Source organism: Aptenodytes patagonicus, chromosome 16 (assembly GCF_965638725.1).
Source record: "Aptenodytes patagonicus chromosome 16, bAptPat1.pri.cur, whole genome shotgun sequence".
Lineage (NCBI taxonomy): Eukaryota > Metazoa > Chordata > Aves > Sphenisciformes > Spheniscidae > Aptenodytes > Aptenodytes patagonicus.
Window position 1 is genome coordinate 879738 of NC_134964.1, and position 14708 is coordinate 894445.

The 14708-nt window shown below is 58.5% G+C and overlaps 1 protein-coding gene across 13 annotated transcripts in view; it reads left to right on the plus strand.

Annotated features, from left to right (window-relative positions):
* Positions 1 to 4561: 4561 nt before the first annotated feature.
* Positions 4562 to 14708, plus strand: part of CACNA1G (calcium voltage-gated channel subunit alpha1 G) — a 152380-nt gene continuing 142233 nt past the window's right edge. For all 13 annotated transcript variants that reach the window (XM_076354083.1, XM_076354086.1, XM_076354085.1 and 10 more), the window contains exon 1: positions 4562 to 4832. In XM_076354083.1, the coding sequence (XP_076210198.1) occupies positions 4591 to 4832 (242 nt within the window). In that variant the 5' untranslated portion in view covers positions 4562 to 4590. The remainder of the gene's footprint in view (positions 4833 to 14708) is intronic.

Genomic DNA, 14708 nt, shown 5'->3' on the forward strand with positions numbered 1-14708 from the left:
CAGGGTTAAGCCGTTATCTTGTGCTGTGTCGAAGGTGGGGCTGGTCTCCTGCTCCTCCAGGGTCCTCAGCTGCTGTCTTAGGAGGAGAATGTGCTCTTTCAGCTGTGGGCACTGAGGGATGGGAGCAGCCTGGCGGGGCTGTGCCAGGGCTGGGGCTGGGAGGAGCAGGGGGGACACCGGGGAGGGAGTGGGGGCTGTGTCGGGCCAGGTTTGGTGGGTGTCTCTCTGCTGTAGCTATGTCAGCTGAAATATGGTGAACGGTGTTTCTCGGGAGGTTAACTCACTGATGGGGGCAGCCAGGATCCCCCATGCACAGCAAGGGCTCTGATCCCACAGGACTCGCTGTCACTGGTGGGATGGGGGAGCAGGGACAGAGCGGGCTCGCTGCTGTCAAAGTGCTCTTCAACAACCCTCGAGTCTGTACACTGGGGGCAGAGCAGGCCTCCCACGGCCAAACTGTGACATCCGAAACAAAATGTGTGTTTTCCCTCTGGTTCCAAGGCATGAGAAGAGCTTTGGATCTTGTTGCGATTTATCACTCAGCCCTGAGCCAGATGCCTATATGGGTTCAATCTATAGCTCCCAGAACTGATAGAAATATTATCCTGTCTTATTAAAATCACCCACAGCTACTGCAGCTGTATGTCAACAGCAAAACAAATAGCGACTAGATCCCATTGGATTGGAGCCTCTCCGTTGAGGCTGTCTTCAATCCGCCTCCTGCTAAAATGGTTACAGATGTAGGCTTTTCCCATTACAGCTCAGTGCAGCTCCTGTACGGCTGACTCCAAATCCCATTACCACGCTGGAGCCGTCTTTGGTGAGCATTGGCTCGGCTAAAGCTCCCCCGCTGACATGAAACATTACTCATGATGCTTTTCCTAGAAGTACCGCTAATAAAGAGAGTAGAGGGCTGTGCTCACCCAAAAGAGCCCCAAAATGGTGGGGGCAGCTCTGCTGCGGGGAGAGAAGAGAGCAAGAGGGCTGTGCTGGGATGAAAGCGGGGCTGCCGCTTCTTCCTCCTCCTCCTCCTTGGGTGGCACGGCTCTTGTCCCTGCCGGGGGTGTGCTGAGTGATTTGGGGTGCATTGCATCCACTGCCAGAGGTTTACTGATGTTGCCGTGTGGGAGCCCCTTTCCCCCCATCCCCTCCAAAAACGCCATAGCCCTAAAATTCCTGCCGTCACCTGAGCTGTCCCTGGCTGACCCCCATCCCTCTCTCCTGTGCTATCTTTGGTATAATTAGGAGGCCAGGACTGTGCACGTGAGGTGAATGTGACCTCATTAGTTTCTTATGCTGTATTGAAATTTCTTCTCATTTACATCCCCAATCCCTAAATGTGCAGTTCTGGTCTCCGCAGTTGCTTTCTGCTGCTTTCCGTCCCTCTCATCAAGGCTCCAGGCCGGAGCTGTGCTCCCTCTCCTCGACTAATCGCTCCACTTCTGTCTTGAAGCTGGACCCCCCCCCATGTGTTTGAAGAAGACAAATTCCTGGTCTACCCTGGGCAGCTGGGAAGGGCTCCCCGGGGAGATGCCCTGGGCTGGGTCAGTGCCAGGGGGGCTCCCGGTTTAACTCCTCTGCCCACCCGAGGTGAGATGGCAAAGCTCTGGGTGCTCACTCTGCTCTGCTGCCGGCTGAGACAGGGGATGACAAACGTGCCGGCCGGGCTGTGACAGGCTCTGTGCCTCTCATCCCTCTAAGATCCACAACCAAGATCACTCTTCCTTGGCAAGAGCATCCTTATCTGTGTTTGCTGTAGTACACAGATGCCAAAATCTTGCTAGACTGGTGCTGGCTTGATCCTCCTGACATTTGAATGCTTCCTTTTAAACTTAGAGGAGATATGGCTCTGTCGAGCCTTTTTTTCTTTTCCTGTCCTAGTTGGAGGGGGAGTGCTCTTTGAGATGGGAAGGTTTGCATCGTCTCTCCTGTATGATGTTGGAACCTTTATAGGGCAGGTATCTTCTAAAGCAAAATGTTTCTAATTCTCACAACGAGCATAATTCTTGAAAATATACGCAATAAACAAAATGAGCCAAATGTAATTAAAATGGAGACAGCATATAATCTGGTAACCCACTTAGAGGCTCAAAGCTTCAGCTTTTAAAAAAATGTTTGCTCCAAATCCATTTAAATAAACAGACCGACACACAAAGGCTCTCTGTACATTATCAGGATACAAAGAGAATCGGATCAAAAGCAGCTGTGGCCAGGCTGTGCATATGTAGCGAGGAAATTGCTTGATCTAAGACTGCACCTTGCAGATGCAAATGTGTTTGTGGACCTTTCCGTGAATTGCATTTGTACAACAGCCGAGCTGTCGGGCTACTGGGCTGTGCTCTGCCGGGGGGGCAAAGGCTGGTGTTTCCCCCACTGTAGGAGCCTTTGCTGGGGAAGTTGAGGGAGGTCCCGGCATGTCGGTATGTCTGCTTACTTCAGCAGGAGTGGTGAGAAGAGCCCAAAGACCAGCTGAGCTTTGCCCTCTCCACGGGTGCAGACACTGCATCCCGTAGGGGAGAATCGCTCAGAAACTTGGGCAAGAAATGGGAGACCCCATCCTTGGCACCCGTGTCGCAGGCTCTCCACTTGCCTGGTGTCGCACGCGCCATGTGCTGTCACGCTCGTGTCCCCCTGGGCTTGCAGGAGGGTCTCCTGGCAATGCACGGTGGGGCTGTGGGGTTTGCATCTCCTCCTCTCCCCAGACATCGTCTCTCGCAGTTCTGCAGCAGAGCCCGGCTGGCCTTGAAGTTTTGCCAACAGCCATGTGATTTGTCTCGGGCTGGACAGCAGAGGCTGTGAATCCAGGATCAAGTGTGCTCCCAGGCCAGCAGGATTCACCCCGGAGAGGGCATTTGGGGTCAGACAAGAGCATCTTCCTATTGCTCTCGCAGGTGGTTTTGGGCTAGCTGGAGCTCTTGGGAAGGGGATGCTCGTACATGTATAATGGGGGGGCTACCAGGGAAAAGTGAGAAAGCTATTTCTAAAGTGGCAAGAAGTCTTAAGCGTTAAGAAACAGGGCTCAGCCTGCGGGGATGTCCGCACTCGAAGTGAGTGGTGTCGGCAGAAAAGCCTTTATCTGGCCTTCCTGATAGAAGGTCTCTGGCTCGCGCCGTGGCTCGCCCCCGTGTCCGTCCGTCCGTCCCCCCCCGGGGGATGCTTGCGGCGCGGTCCCCGCCGTCGGGGCCGGCTCCCGTCGCGGCCGGGAGTCGCACCGGCAGAGGGAGCTCCGGCCGCGTCCTCCGAGCAGGGGGCACTGGGGGCACCCGCTGCTCCCGCGGTTGGGGGGTGGCGGGTGTCCCCCGCTCGGGGCCCGGCTGCTGGCCGGGATCGTGCCCTCGCCCAGCCCAGGGGCGACCAGGTCTGCGTGGCCCCTCGCGAGGAGCCGGGGGCTGGGGGGGGACACACGGCGGTGACCCACATGCGCCGAGCCCAGCAGCGCTGTCTCCGCTCGCAAGCGGTGGGAGACAGGGCGGGGGGAAGCCGCCCGGGGCCCTGCAGCAGGGCTCGGATCTCGGGCAGGGCTCGGCTCGCCGGTGGAGCAGCGGAGCCGCGGCACTCGGGAGGGCGCTGAACCCCGGGCTACCGGGGGCTGCAGCTGGCGTACGCTTCGCTCCCGGTACCGGCTCCTGCTGCCCTCGGCACCTTAGCCCCGGCGGGCCTTCCACGCTGGGGCTCCTGCCCTCCCGCAGGAGGGGCCGAGCCGAGCTGCCCCATCATCTCCTCCCCCTGCCCCATCTCCCCCCCCCCCCCCCCCCCCCCCTTGCCGTTCACCGGCTTCCCCCTCTCCCGGTGCTGCAGTGGGTCCCACCGGGGTCTGCCTCTGTCTAACGCAGCGCAGGGCTCCCCTCACCCCCGCCTCCAGCGCTCGGCGCTGCAGGTCCCCGTCCCCCCCCCCACGGCAGGAGGTGCCCGGGCCCGACCCCCGGCCGGGCGGCGCCGGGCGGGTGCGCCCCGTCCAGCCCCGCCGCCGCGCCGGGGGACCGCGTCTGCCCGTGCAGCTGTGCTGCCCGGACGGACACCCGCGGCAGCCAATGGGGAGGCGCGGAGGGGCCGGGGGCGAGCCCCCATTGGCGGCGGGGGGAGGAGGAGCCGGGACTTGAAGTTGGAGTGAGGGATCCAGCTGTGCGGAGCGCTCGGCTCGGCGCGGCCGCCCGCGGGAGCATCCTCCGCCGCCGCCCGTCCTCGGGGCGCCGGGCAGCACCCCCCGCCCCGGGCAGATGTTGGGGCGCGGAGGGGGCAGGCAGAGGCGCTAGGGCGGCCCGCCCCGCGGGTGGGGGCCAGCACCGGCAGCGGGGGCCGCCCCGCCGCCGCCTCCCTGCCCGCGGCTCGCCCGGCTCGGGCCCCCGGAGGCACGGCGAGGAGGAGCTACGGAGCCCGCAGACGGCAGGGCAGGGCGAGGGGGGCGGCCCGGCCCCGGCCCCGGCCCCGGCGGGGGGCGAGGCAGCGGCTCGCCCGGCCATGCCACCCCGGCGCTGAAGCCGCCCCGCCGCAGCCCCCAGCCCCCCGGCCCCGCCATGGCTGCGCCCCTCTAGGCGCTCCCCCGGCTCGCCCCGCGTCGCCCCGGCTCCCCCCGGGGCCGCCGGCCGGAGGATGGACGAGGATGGACGGCGAGCGGCCGAGGAGGAGCCGGAGCCGGGCAGAGCCAAGACTTTCATCCGCCTTAATGACCTGTCCGGGGTCGGGGGCCGCCCGGGGCCGGGGGACAGAGAGGCGGGCAGCGGCGACTCGGAGGCGGAGGCGCTGCCCTACCCGGCGCTGGCCCCCGTCGTCTTCTTCTACCTGAGCCAGGAGAGCCGGCCGCGGAGCTGGTGCCTCCGGCTGGTCTGTAACCCGTATCCTTTGCAGGTGCCGGCGGCGAGGTAAGCCTCGCGGGGCCCCCCCCACCCCCGGAGCGGCGGGCAGGGCGGAGGGCACCTCCCTGCTGGAGCCCGCTGGGTGATGGGGAAGAAGCCGGGGTTTGGGGGCACCCATCGCTTTCCGTCCCCGGGGTAGGGGGGGGGACACCCGGGCGGTGCTCGCCCCCTCTCCGGTGCTCGGCCGGGAAGTTTTCCGGGCTGTTGCAGGGGGCTCGGCGCTCTCTGGCGGGGTGCGGGGCTGGGGGGGGGGGGGGTGCGGGGCTTTCCTCCCCCGGGCGCCCCGCCGCGATGCCCCGGCTCCCGCGGGCTCCGCCGCGCCGCTGCACGGGAGTCGGGGCGGGAGCCCCGGGAGGTCCTTCCTCCCCCGAGGGATCGGCCGGCCTCCGGTGTCCCCGCTCCCCCTGGCACACCGAGGGACCCTAACCCCAATCTCCCCCCCTTGCAGAACCCCCTTGCAGAACCGTTCTTCCTCCCTGACCCCGTTTCTCGCCCATTTTAGGCTCCCCGGTCCCTTCCCCGAGGGTTTAAAGGGGGGTGCAATCTGGGGGGAAGGCGGTGGTGCTTGGGGGGGGGAGTTCATTCGCTGCCTGGCTCCAGGTTCCCTAAATAATTCACGGTGTGTGAGGCCGGCCGAAGGGCCCGCTCTCTGCAGTCCCCTGGGGGATGGTCCTTGCTTGGAGGGGTCTGGCCAAGGCGGGGATCACGGTCCCCGGGGCGTACATCGACCAAGGGCTGCTGCTCGCCAGGTCCTGGGGTGAGCCGTGACCCCGCAAAGGCATCTGGTCTCCTTCCAAACTCCCTGTCTGCTCTGGCACAGGCTCTGCGTCCGAGCCGCTTTAGTCAAGTTTAAGCTTTCAAAAGAAGGGGGGGAGGGAGGGAAGAAATAGAAAAGACAATAGAAAAATTGCTTCTTGCCACAATCTTGGTGCCTTTAAAGCCTCCCTTGGAGTTGAGTTGCAACCAGCAAACGGTTTGTAGCATTGCAAGTGTTTTACCATCCCTGAACTCCAGTTCCATTTATTATTTGCAGAAACAAAAACCCAAAATGAAATAAAGCGAAGCGATGTGGCTTCCAGCAGGGGCTGGTGCGGGAGAGGCAGCTGCTGCTCGGCTGAACGGGAAGTTACCGGGTCCGCGCCGCTCTGCCTGTGCAAAAGGCAGGCGAGTACGTATGGGCAGCAAACCCACATCTGGAGTGGGAGAGGCTGTGCGGTAGCGGGGAGGACATGTTACATGGTACAGAGGGCCAGAATATCCTGTGTGAGTCCTCTTCCGCTCCTGGTGTGTGGGAACTGTTAGGAATTACATCTCGGCTGAGGTCGGTGTGCCCGGGAAGAGTGGCGAGGGTCTGCCAGAGTTGTGAATATTGTTTTACTTGAGCTTCAGCAATAATTTATCTGATAAGCAGGCTGCCTTATTTCCTAAAATGTCCCCCAGAAGGGGAAAAACAAGATTTCTCTTCCCAGTCGTGAATACTCCTGGCAGTTTCCCCCAAATCTCTTTCACACCAGCTAAGCAGTTCAAAGCGGCGTTTATTTAAGCATCTTAGGAAATCTTGCAACTTTGTGAAGCCTCCTGTTTTGGGAAGAAATATTGACAACAGGCTGCAAGTCAGTGTGTTCTTATTGCCTACTATGACTAATATTATTTATGATTGCTGATTTAAATATGTTTTCAAGTCTCTCTTTTTCCTTCCTAATGATGTTGTTTTGATGCAGGTGTTAACACCTACATGTTTTTAGTTGTTGTCAGTAAAATCCCCCACCCCAATAATGGCTTGAAATGCATCTTCTCTGTGGCTGCAAATACAAGCAGATTAACTTTTGTCCTTGGAAAATTAGTGGTATTGTGGGCACTTGCAAGCACCGCTGCGAGCAGGGGATGAGCATTAGGTGCAGCCCTGCAAGCTGGGATTTTCCTTGTCGCTATTTTTCACTCGTTACGGACAGAGAAAGGCGCTTGCCGGGAGCCCCGGGGCTGCGGGAGACGATGCTGCGGGTCTCCGAGTCGTGTGTCTGCATGCGGCTGTTTGTTTTCAGGGTCACTGACCCAGAACTGGGGGGACTTTATTTAAAAACAACACAAAAAAAGCAGTTCAGCCTACAGATGAGAGGAAGGCAGTGGCCAGCTTGGCACCCGCGCTGCGTCCCATCACTTGCTGGGCCGTTCGGCAGAGCAGCATCTTGCTCGTCCCTTTGGCTCTCTGCAGCCCGAGTGCCAGAGCTGAGCCCATTGCTTGTTTATATTTATTACTTTTATTTTTTTCCTTTAGTGTGGTGGGCCAGTAAAGTGGCTCTTCTCAGGCTGCAATCTTCTAGGAATCCTGCCCCGGTGCTAAAACCGTGTAATCACGTTGCTGGAAAGTCTTTGTTGCCGCCAGCTGCCCTGGAGAGGAGTGACAGCGCTTGGGCTCACGTGGCTGGTGAATCTTGCCCCGGGGGGAGTTGGGGCTTTCGCTAGCTTCTGCTGCTCTCTGGGGTGGTTTTTACCTGTCCGTGGGTGAGGCTGACTGCCCGTGCAGAAATTGGATGGGAGGGCTCTCATTTGAGCTGTGCCTGTGGAGATGCACGGCTTGCCAGCTTGGCAAGGCGGGTTTGCGGTGCTCTAATCTGGCTGATAAACTTTGCTGTCAATGTGGTGTCGGGAGGAGATGCTGGAGCTGCTCCCGCACCCGTAGCTTCCTCACCTGCCCTGGGAAGGGCAGCTCGTGCCCCCGGGGTGCAGCTGGAGCTCCTGGGATGCTGCTCTCCCTCCCTGTCCAGGCAGTTTGTGTGACGGTGGTAGCCGAGGCTGGGATGCAGGGAAGGTGACGATTGATATGCCAAGTGTCCAGCAAGGATGCAAAGTCCTGTCGAGGTGGTCTGTCGGGCTTTTCTACCGTGTTTCCATTCAGAGCATCCTCTGCCTGGGCCAGGGAGGTTTCTCCCTCGCTGTCTGGAGCAGAGACGGGGGGACCTGTGCTGCTCTCCTGCTCCTCCGCTCCCTTAGGGCTAGAAAGAGGTCATGAAGTTTGTCCTGATCCAGAAGTACTCCAGAGCCTGAAATCTTGGGATTTTAACCCTAAAACTGTATCAGTCCTGCATAGCTGTCCTCCCCCTCCACTCCATTGTGATCTTTGAGTGAAAACCTGGCTGGGGCCAGGCGTGCCGTGCAATGGAGACCTAGGGGGGGACGAGCCTGGTTTCCCACCTGTGTGTTCCCCTTGGCTCCGGGGTGGAAGGCTCTGCCCTGGGTGAGGACTGCCTGGGTCAAAAGGGAAGGAGCAGGGACCCGGGTGGGACGTGTTTAATGGTCACGGCGCTGGAGCCGAGGGCTCGGGGCTGGGAAGGGCTGCGGCGACAGGCAGGGTGTTCTGGTGTGCGAGCTGGCGAGGCAGTGAGAGGAGAAGCCAGCATCTCTGGGAGGGGGGGGGGGAAGAGGAGGCAAGCTGGTTACTTGACTTTCACTTATAAAATAAAAGCACCATGAAGGCTGGGAGGATGAAAGGCTGTAGTAGGGTCTGTGCCAGGCTGCTCCTCTGATCAGAGACAAGAAATGAGGCTATTTCTTGAGAGTTGTGGAGTGATTGAAGAGCGGGGATGGAGAAAGTGGGGAGGATGCTACCGCTTGGTGTTTAAGAGCTCTGAATAGGAAAATAACAGTGTAACTGAAAGGGCCTGTGATCTCTATTGTAGTACTGAAATCTGCCTCTTCCCCCGCACCGTGTCTGCCTGCGGAGTGCTGCTGTCTGGAGAGCAGCACACCGGCAACGGCGGGGGGCTGCCAAAAGCTGCTGAAAGGTGCTGTTCTGGGGAGACACCCCCAAATTGGTTGAAATCCCATCTTTTCCTCCAGGTTCGGAGGGTGAAGGGCAGCTCCGTGAATGCCCTCGCTGGGGAGAGGAGGTTTGGGCAGCGCTGGAAGGGGAGCGCTCCCATCTCGCCTGGCTGCTCCAGTGCATGGTCCCTGGGATTTGGGTTTTGAAAATGGCTTTAGGAAAGAAATGCATCTCGATCCGGTCACGGCAACCAGCCCTGCCTTCTGCCTTTGGTCTGCAATAAAACCCAGAGGGCTCTTCCAGCAGCCTCCTCACACGGCTCCGCTCGCTTCCCGTTAGTGAGAGGTGGATGATCAAAGGCTCCGTCCTGGGGAGCTGCTGAGTGCCCCCAGCTCTCGCTGGAAGTCAGCAGAGCTGCAGATGGCCGGCGGCCTTCAGGAGCGGGCCCGGAGCCTTTGGGACCTCACACCAAGGCATAGCTGAGGTCTGTGCTGGGCTGGCTCATGGGACGGCTGGAGCCGCCGTGCCGGAGCTCGGCACATCGTGGAAGGCAGCGCCGGCCCCGCCGAGGGGGCCGGTGAGCCCTTGTCCGCTGAGCTCGCCCCAAACCCTGTGGGTCTGTGTGCTGGCACCACTCTGCATCAGCCTGGCTGGATCCGGCTCTCCTGGAGGGGCATGTCCGTGTGTCCAACTGCACCAGAGCAAGGAGCCTCCTGTGTGGTGGGGACGAGAACCAAACCCACTCAGCTGTGCTGTGGTTTGGGCTTCCCAGCCATGGTAGTGCTTCCCGAAGTGCTCCCTCCCGTGGGGATGCCCATGGTGTGGGCAAGTGGGACCCCCGTCACCTCGGTGGGTACTCGGGCTCCTTGCCCCCTCCTCGGCTGTGCCGGCTCATGGGGAGAGCCGGGTGCTGCGTGTGCTGCTATTTGAAGGGTTCAACTGTAGCACAGAGTTAAAAATATATATATATTTTTTTTTAATCAAAATGGTGTGTTTTGAGGGGAGAGTGCACATAGTGTCCTTTAAACTTCGTTACGTTTGTTCCAACATCATTTTTGGGTTTAACAGAGCAAAAAGCTTCGGTTTGAGAGGTTGGACCTGAAAGGAATCTTGTTTTGCTTTAAAAACCCCACAAAGGAGTCAGAATCCATTTGCTTCACCTGCATCTGATCCGTCCCAGGGCACCTGAACTTGTTTCTCTCCTGTGACCCAGTTCACTGGCCGGTGCCTCCCAGGAAGAGGGGAACGCTGCCGCCGCGGCCGAGCCTCTGCCGGCTCCATGGTGCTTCCCCGGCTCCTGGTGGGAAATGAGAAACACGACTTGCCCAGCTGATGCCAGGCTGGGGGTACTCCTGCAGCCCCTCGGCCCCCCCTCCCCGGCTGGGACGGAGCATCCTGCTGCTCCCCAGGGCAGGTGCTGGCGCATCCCTGGGCTCATGCCAGTTCCTGCGTGAGGATCCTGGAGAGAAACAGGACCCATCGCCTTTTACCAAGGGCAGCATGAAGGTGGGGTGGTTATTCCTCTCCTCCCAGGGGACAAATAACTGCAAAACCTCTCCCCTGCTGTTCACAAACCCTTTGGGAGCTCGGCAGGAGCGGTGGGCAGCATTCACCTCCTGGAGCTGGGTGCAGTGGCCAGCATCCCTCTCATTGCTGTCTCCCCAGCAGAGCCGGGAGTCGCTCGATCCTAACCTAGGTAATGCACCACATCTCACCAGGGACCTCTGGACCCATCCATCGCCTGGCTGTGCCGGCAGCCGCGTGCTTCCTTTGCTCCCTGCTTGTGTGTGTGTGTTTTTTAAGGAGATTCTTCTGCGAATTCCCTCTTCCAGGCTGTTGTGTCACATCTGGAAGTTTGTGTAGGAGTTTATCCAAGCGCTGGAGTACAGTGCAGATTTTTCTCATTTAAAAATCATAGGCTGGCATTTTGAAGCGGGCTGGCGGGGGGGGGCGGGAGGGAGGGAGGGAAGGGGAGAGGGAAGCTGTCTGCCAAAAAGGAGACTGGAGCAGAGGAATCGTAATGACTTCCAGAAGTTTTCTTTCTTTCTTCCTTTCTTGCTTTCCCTCCCTCTCTCCCGGCGTGCAGACAAAAGGCTCGGCCTCATGCAGTTCATGGTTATGTCATCCCGGCGCGGGGAGCCCCGGCCGGGAGGGGTGGCCCCGTCCTGCCCAGGGACCCTGCTCTGCTCGGGGACAGCTCTGCTTTGGCTTCTTGTAGGAAATCCGGAACAAGGGCTCCCAGGCGGGGTGGCGGGGCCCATCTCTGGAGACCTGCTTTTCATTTGGGGCCAGGAGCCGAGGCAGGGTGGCTGGCAGGGGATCGCAGCCTCGTGGCCAGGACCGGGGGGCTCAGACAGACGGATGGTAATTCAGGATGGGGCCGGACTGTCCCAACCGCCGCTCATCCATGGGGCTGATGTGTCTCCTGGCCGATACATGCAGACTCGCTGCCCTCGACTTGATGGGCTTTCATCCTCTCTCCCCCGTTCAGTAGCACTGGGTGTTGGAGCTGGTCTGGAAATGCCCAGGATTTTATGATGCATAGAAAATTTTCTGCTTTCTTCTCCCCCCACACCCCCTGCAGATGTTTTGGCGTCGTGCTGAAAAATGCTTCTTTCCCATTTTTACTTTAAACTCTGTTTCACTTTTTTTTTCCATGCAGAAAAGACCAAGTTTTTGATTGCTCCAAGCTCCCTGTCCAGGTCTCTCTCAGCTCTCCTTTTCTTTTTCTACTGTTTTGCTGGAAGGGAGCAAAACCTTTGGCCAAAATGAACCTCCCCGATGGCTTTTTCATTTGGATCATGAAATCATTTTTCCTTGGAAGAGGAGCCCTGGGGAGCCTTTGCCCCCGGCGGCTTTGCTGGCCGCTGTGGATGGGGAGGAGGGTCTGGGGGAGCGGGGCCGTCCGCGGGGAACCAGGGAAGGAGCATCCGGAGTCAGGTTGGGAGGGCTTTGAAGCTTCGCTGTGGTTTGGAGGGGGTTGAATTTCCTAGTTAATTAGGAGGCCTAAGTGTTTCTGGGTTTGTTATGAGGCCAGATCGTGGCTTTCCCTTCCCCGGCGCCTTGGCTCTCCGCTGAGCGACCTAGATGTGAAATATTCCCTTTGGTTGGTGATGCACACAGAGGTTTCCCCCAACCTGGGTTCGTTTGGCTTTGGCTTTCGCCAGCCTTGGCCTCTCACCCAGGAATCTGGCCTGGTGCTAAGAAACAAAACAAAAAAAAAAAAAAAAAAAGAAGGAAATTCTCATGGTTTTATATAACGGAGTGAGTAACGACCGATCGTGCTTTGGGATGCTCTCACATCTGCTTCCTACCAAAGCCCCAGCAAAGACACTTTCGAGCAGATGGAAAAAGCACATATTTCAGCCTGAATACTTGCTGAGAGAAACTTTCAGGCTTGATCTCCGTGATGACTGCCATGGCGCTGGTTACTGCCTTACGGGAAACGGGCTGTCGGGGTGCCAGGAACAGCATTGTGTGCCCGGGGTGTGACACGGCTGGGCAGGTCCCCGTGTGAGCCCGAAGCCGGGGCCGCGCGCACGTGTGTGGGACCAGGACGTGCCCGTGACTCAACCCTCAGAAGTTCGCCGGTTAGTCACAAGTGGTTGGAAATTGTCTATTGGTTTGGCTCCGGTGCCTGAAACGTGGTTTTGGTCGGGATTTTTAATGTGTTTCCTAGGCGGAAGGCTGTTGTTTGGTTGGGGTTTTTTTTTGTCGCTCGTGTCCTCCCTGCTTTCTTTCTCCCTCTGCTGGGATGGGAAACCCTGGGGTGAGGTTTTTTTTGTCGCTCGTGTCCTCCCTGCTTTCTTTCTCCCTCTGCTGGGATGGGAAACCCTGGGGTGAGGGCAGGAGGGGGCTAAAAAATGGGAACAAAATGCTAAAGCAGGTGATGGGCGAGAGCTGAGAGCTTGGCACAGACAAGCTTATAGAGAAAAGGGGATTTATTACTGTAATCCAGATGCTAGCCCCACATTTACAGGGTTCCTGATGCAAAGCATCCTTGTATTTATCTCTAATTTGGGTCTCTTCAAAGAGATTTCCCCCCTGGCGCATCCGCTGGACCAGGCTCGCTCGCTAACCCTGGGGCTGAAGGCGAACCTGCAGCTGGCAGCGGAGGAGCTGGGCGAGGGGATTCATGGGGATTCACGCACCTTGGCAGCCCGACCGCCCCGGGGGGGTTTATGCCTTCAGGATTTCCTGTGATTCGTAACTTAATCAGGTCAGTTTTAGCACTCACTCCTCCTACGGCGTTATTGACTGCCTCTGCGCGCTCCCGAGGTGCTGGTGGCCGGAGCAGCCCAAGGCAGAGCCCTCCCCTGCCCAGATGGCAAACAGGACTTGTTAATGATTTGTTAATTCAATTAGAAAGTGCTCGTTAACCCATGGGGAAGCTGAAGCTCTCTTCTGGAGGGCAGGGCTCGCCCCCATGCCTGCGACTCCCTCTGCCAAAACATTTATTTGGTGTTAAGCTGCCAGCCACGCTATGCAAATATAAATGTTAATCGTGAATAAGGTTCATTTTTAGCTCTGGGTTGAGACTAGACTTGGGAGGAACCCAGCTTTGGGGGGTGGTGGGGAGCGATGCCTTTGGGGGTGGGGGGGCCGCAGTCCCCGGGGAGGGGTTGGCCGGATCCTGCGGGAGGGAGCAAACGTCTCGGCTCCCGCTCAGCCCTGGGGTCCGTAGGAATAAAATGTTCCTTCTGCTGCGGGTTGAATAAGGCTTTCAAGTGCATTTGATGGGCTGCGCTTTAACCAGCCTCCTCCGCGTTGGCATTAGCTGCTGAGAGCGCGAAACCTGGGTCTGGGCTGGCGGTCCCCGCGCCTGTGTCAGATGCAGAGTATCTTTAATTTGGGAACCATTGTGTCTAGATAGCCTGGCTGTAGCAATTCTACCTTAACGGGAGGAAACAGAAATCCTGGTAAGAATGATAAATAACGGGGCCCTGATGCTCCATTGAATTAATGCTTATTTGGGCAGACAGGGAGGAGAGGAATTAAATTAATATCTGACTTGTAACTGCTACTGTATGTGGTTATTGACTTATCTTGCTTTGGAGGACCATAAATATGTCTTGGGATATACCCCTGAGACCATAATCTGCTTGGGGTCACAGTGCAGGTCTGTCTTTGATGCTCCTTCAGAGACTCGTCCTGACTTCTGGGGTCAAAAATCCAAATTCCTCTGACAAAGGACCCAGCCACGTGCAGAGGGGAATGTGTTTGCACTTTACTGTGAGTGTACGGCATAAATCTTGAAGGCCTCTGCCTCACATAAATTGCTTTATTGTTTGTAATCCTCCAGCCAGCTCGGTGCTGGAGGGTGCAGAGCCCAGTTCGACTCGGGGGAGAGACGTGGGTGAAGCTCCTTGGCTCCGGAGTTGGGATGGATCGCAGCTGGAGCCTCATACTCTCATCCACTCCCTTTTTCCCTGTGCCTGGGATTTTGTCCCCCTTAGGCAGTTGTTTAGGCGTTGAGGATGCCTTGGTGAGATAAGCTGCGGGGTCTCAGCGCACCCCTTGATAGCCCCAGCCTAGGGGTCAGGTATCCGTGAGCCTGGGTAGAGGAGCGAGATCTTCCCTTTCAGCCCTCGATGCTGTGCGCATGCTCCGGTCTGGGTGACCCAGTGGATGCAATGCCAACCCTGGGCGAGCCGTGGCACCCCAGCAGTGCCGGCCGTGGGGCTGGTACAGGGCATTTCGTGGCTCAGCATGCCTGGGCGGGTGGGCTTCTTGGTGTCCCAGGCACTGGGCTTGTACCCATGTGTACGTGGGTACGCATGGGGTCAGCAGCTTGGGAAACTTGTGGTTTGGTGATGGCATGGGCCAGGCTGACCTGTTGTGGTCCCATCTCACGAGGCTGGAGGTGGTGCTGGGACATCCCCGGGCAGCTGAGCCGCGGCAGTCTGTCCTTCCTCTAGCTAAGGCGGACGTTTCCTTCCCAACTCTTGGGCCCTGCTTTGTGTAGGGGGTAACTCACTGCCTACGTGACTCTCCTTATGGCAGTGCGTGTTGACCTCCTTCTCCGGCACAGCCCATGTTAGCAGAGAAGTCCCCGGGCCAGGCGAGCGGTGCTCCGAGCCCCCTCCCCTGCCCCT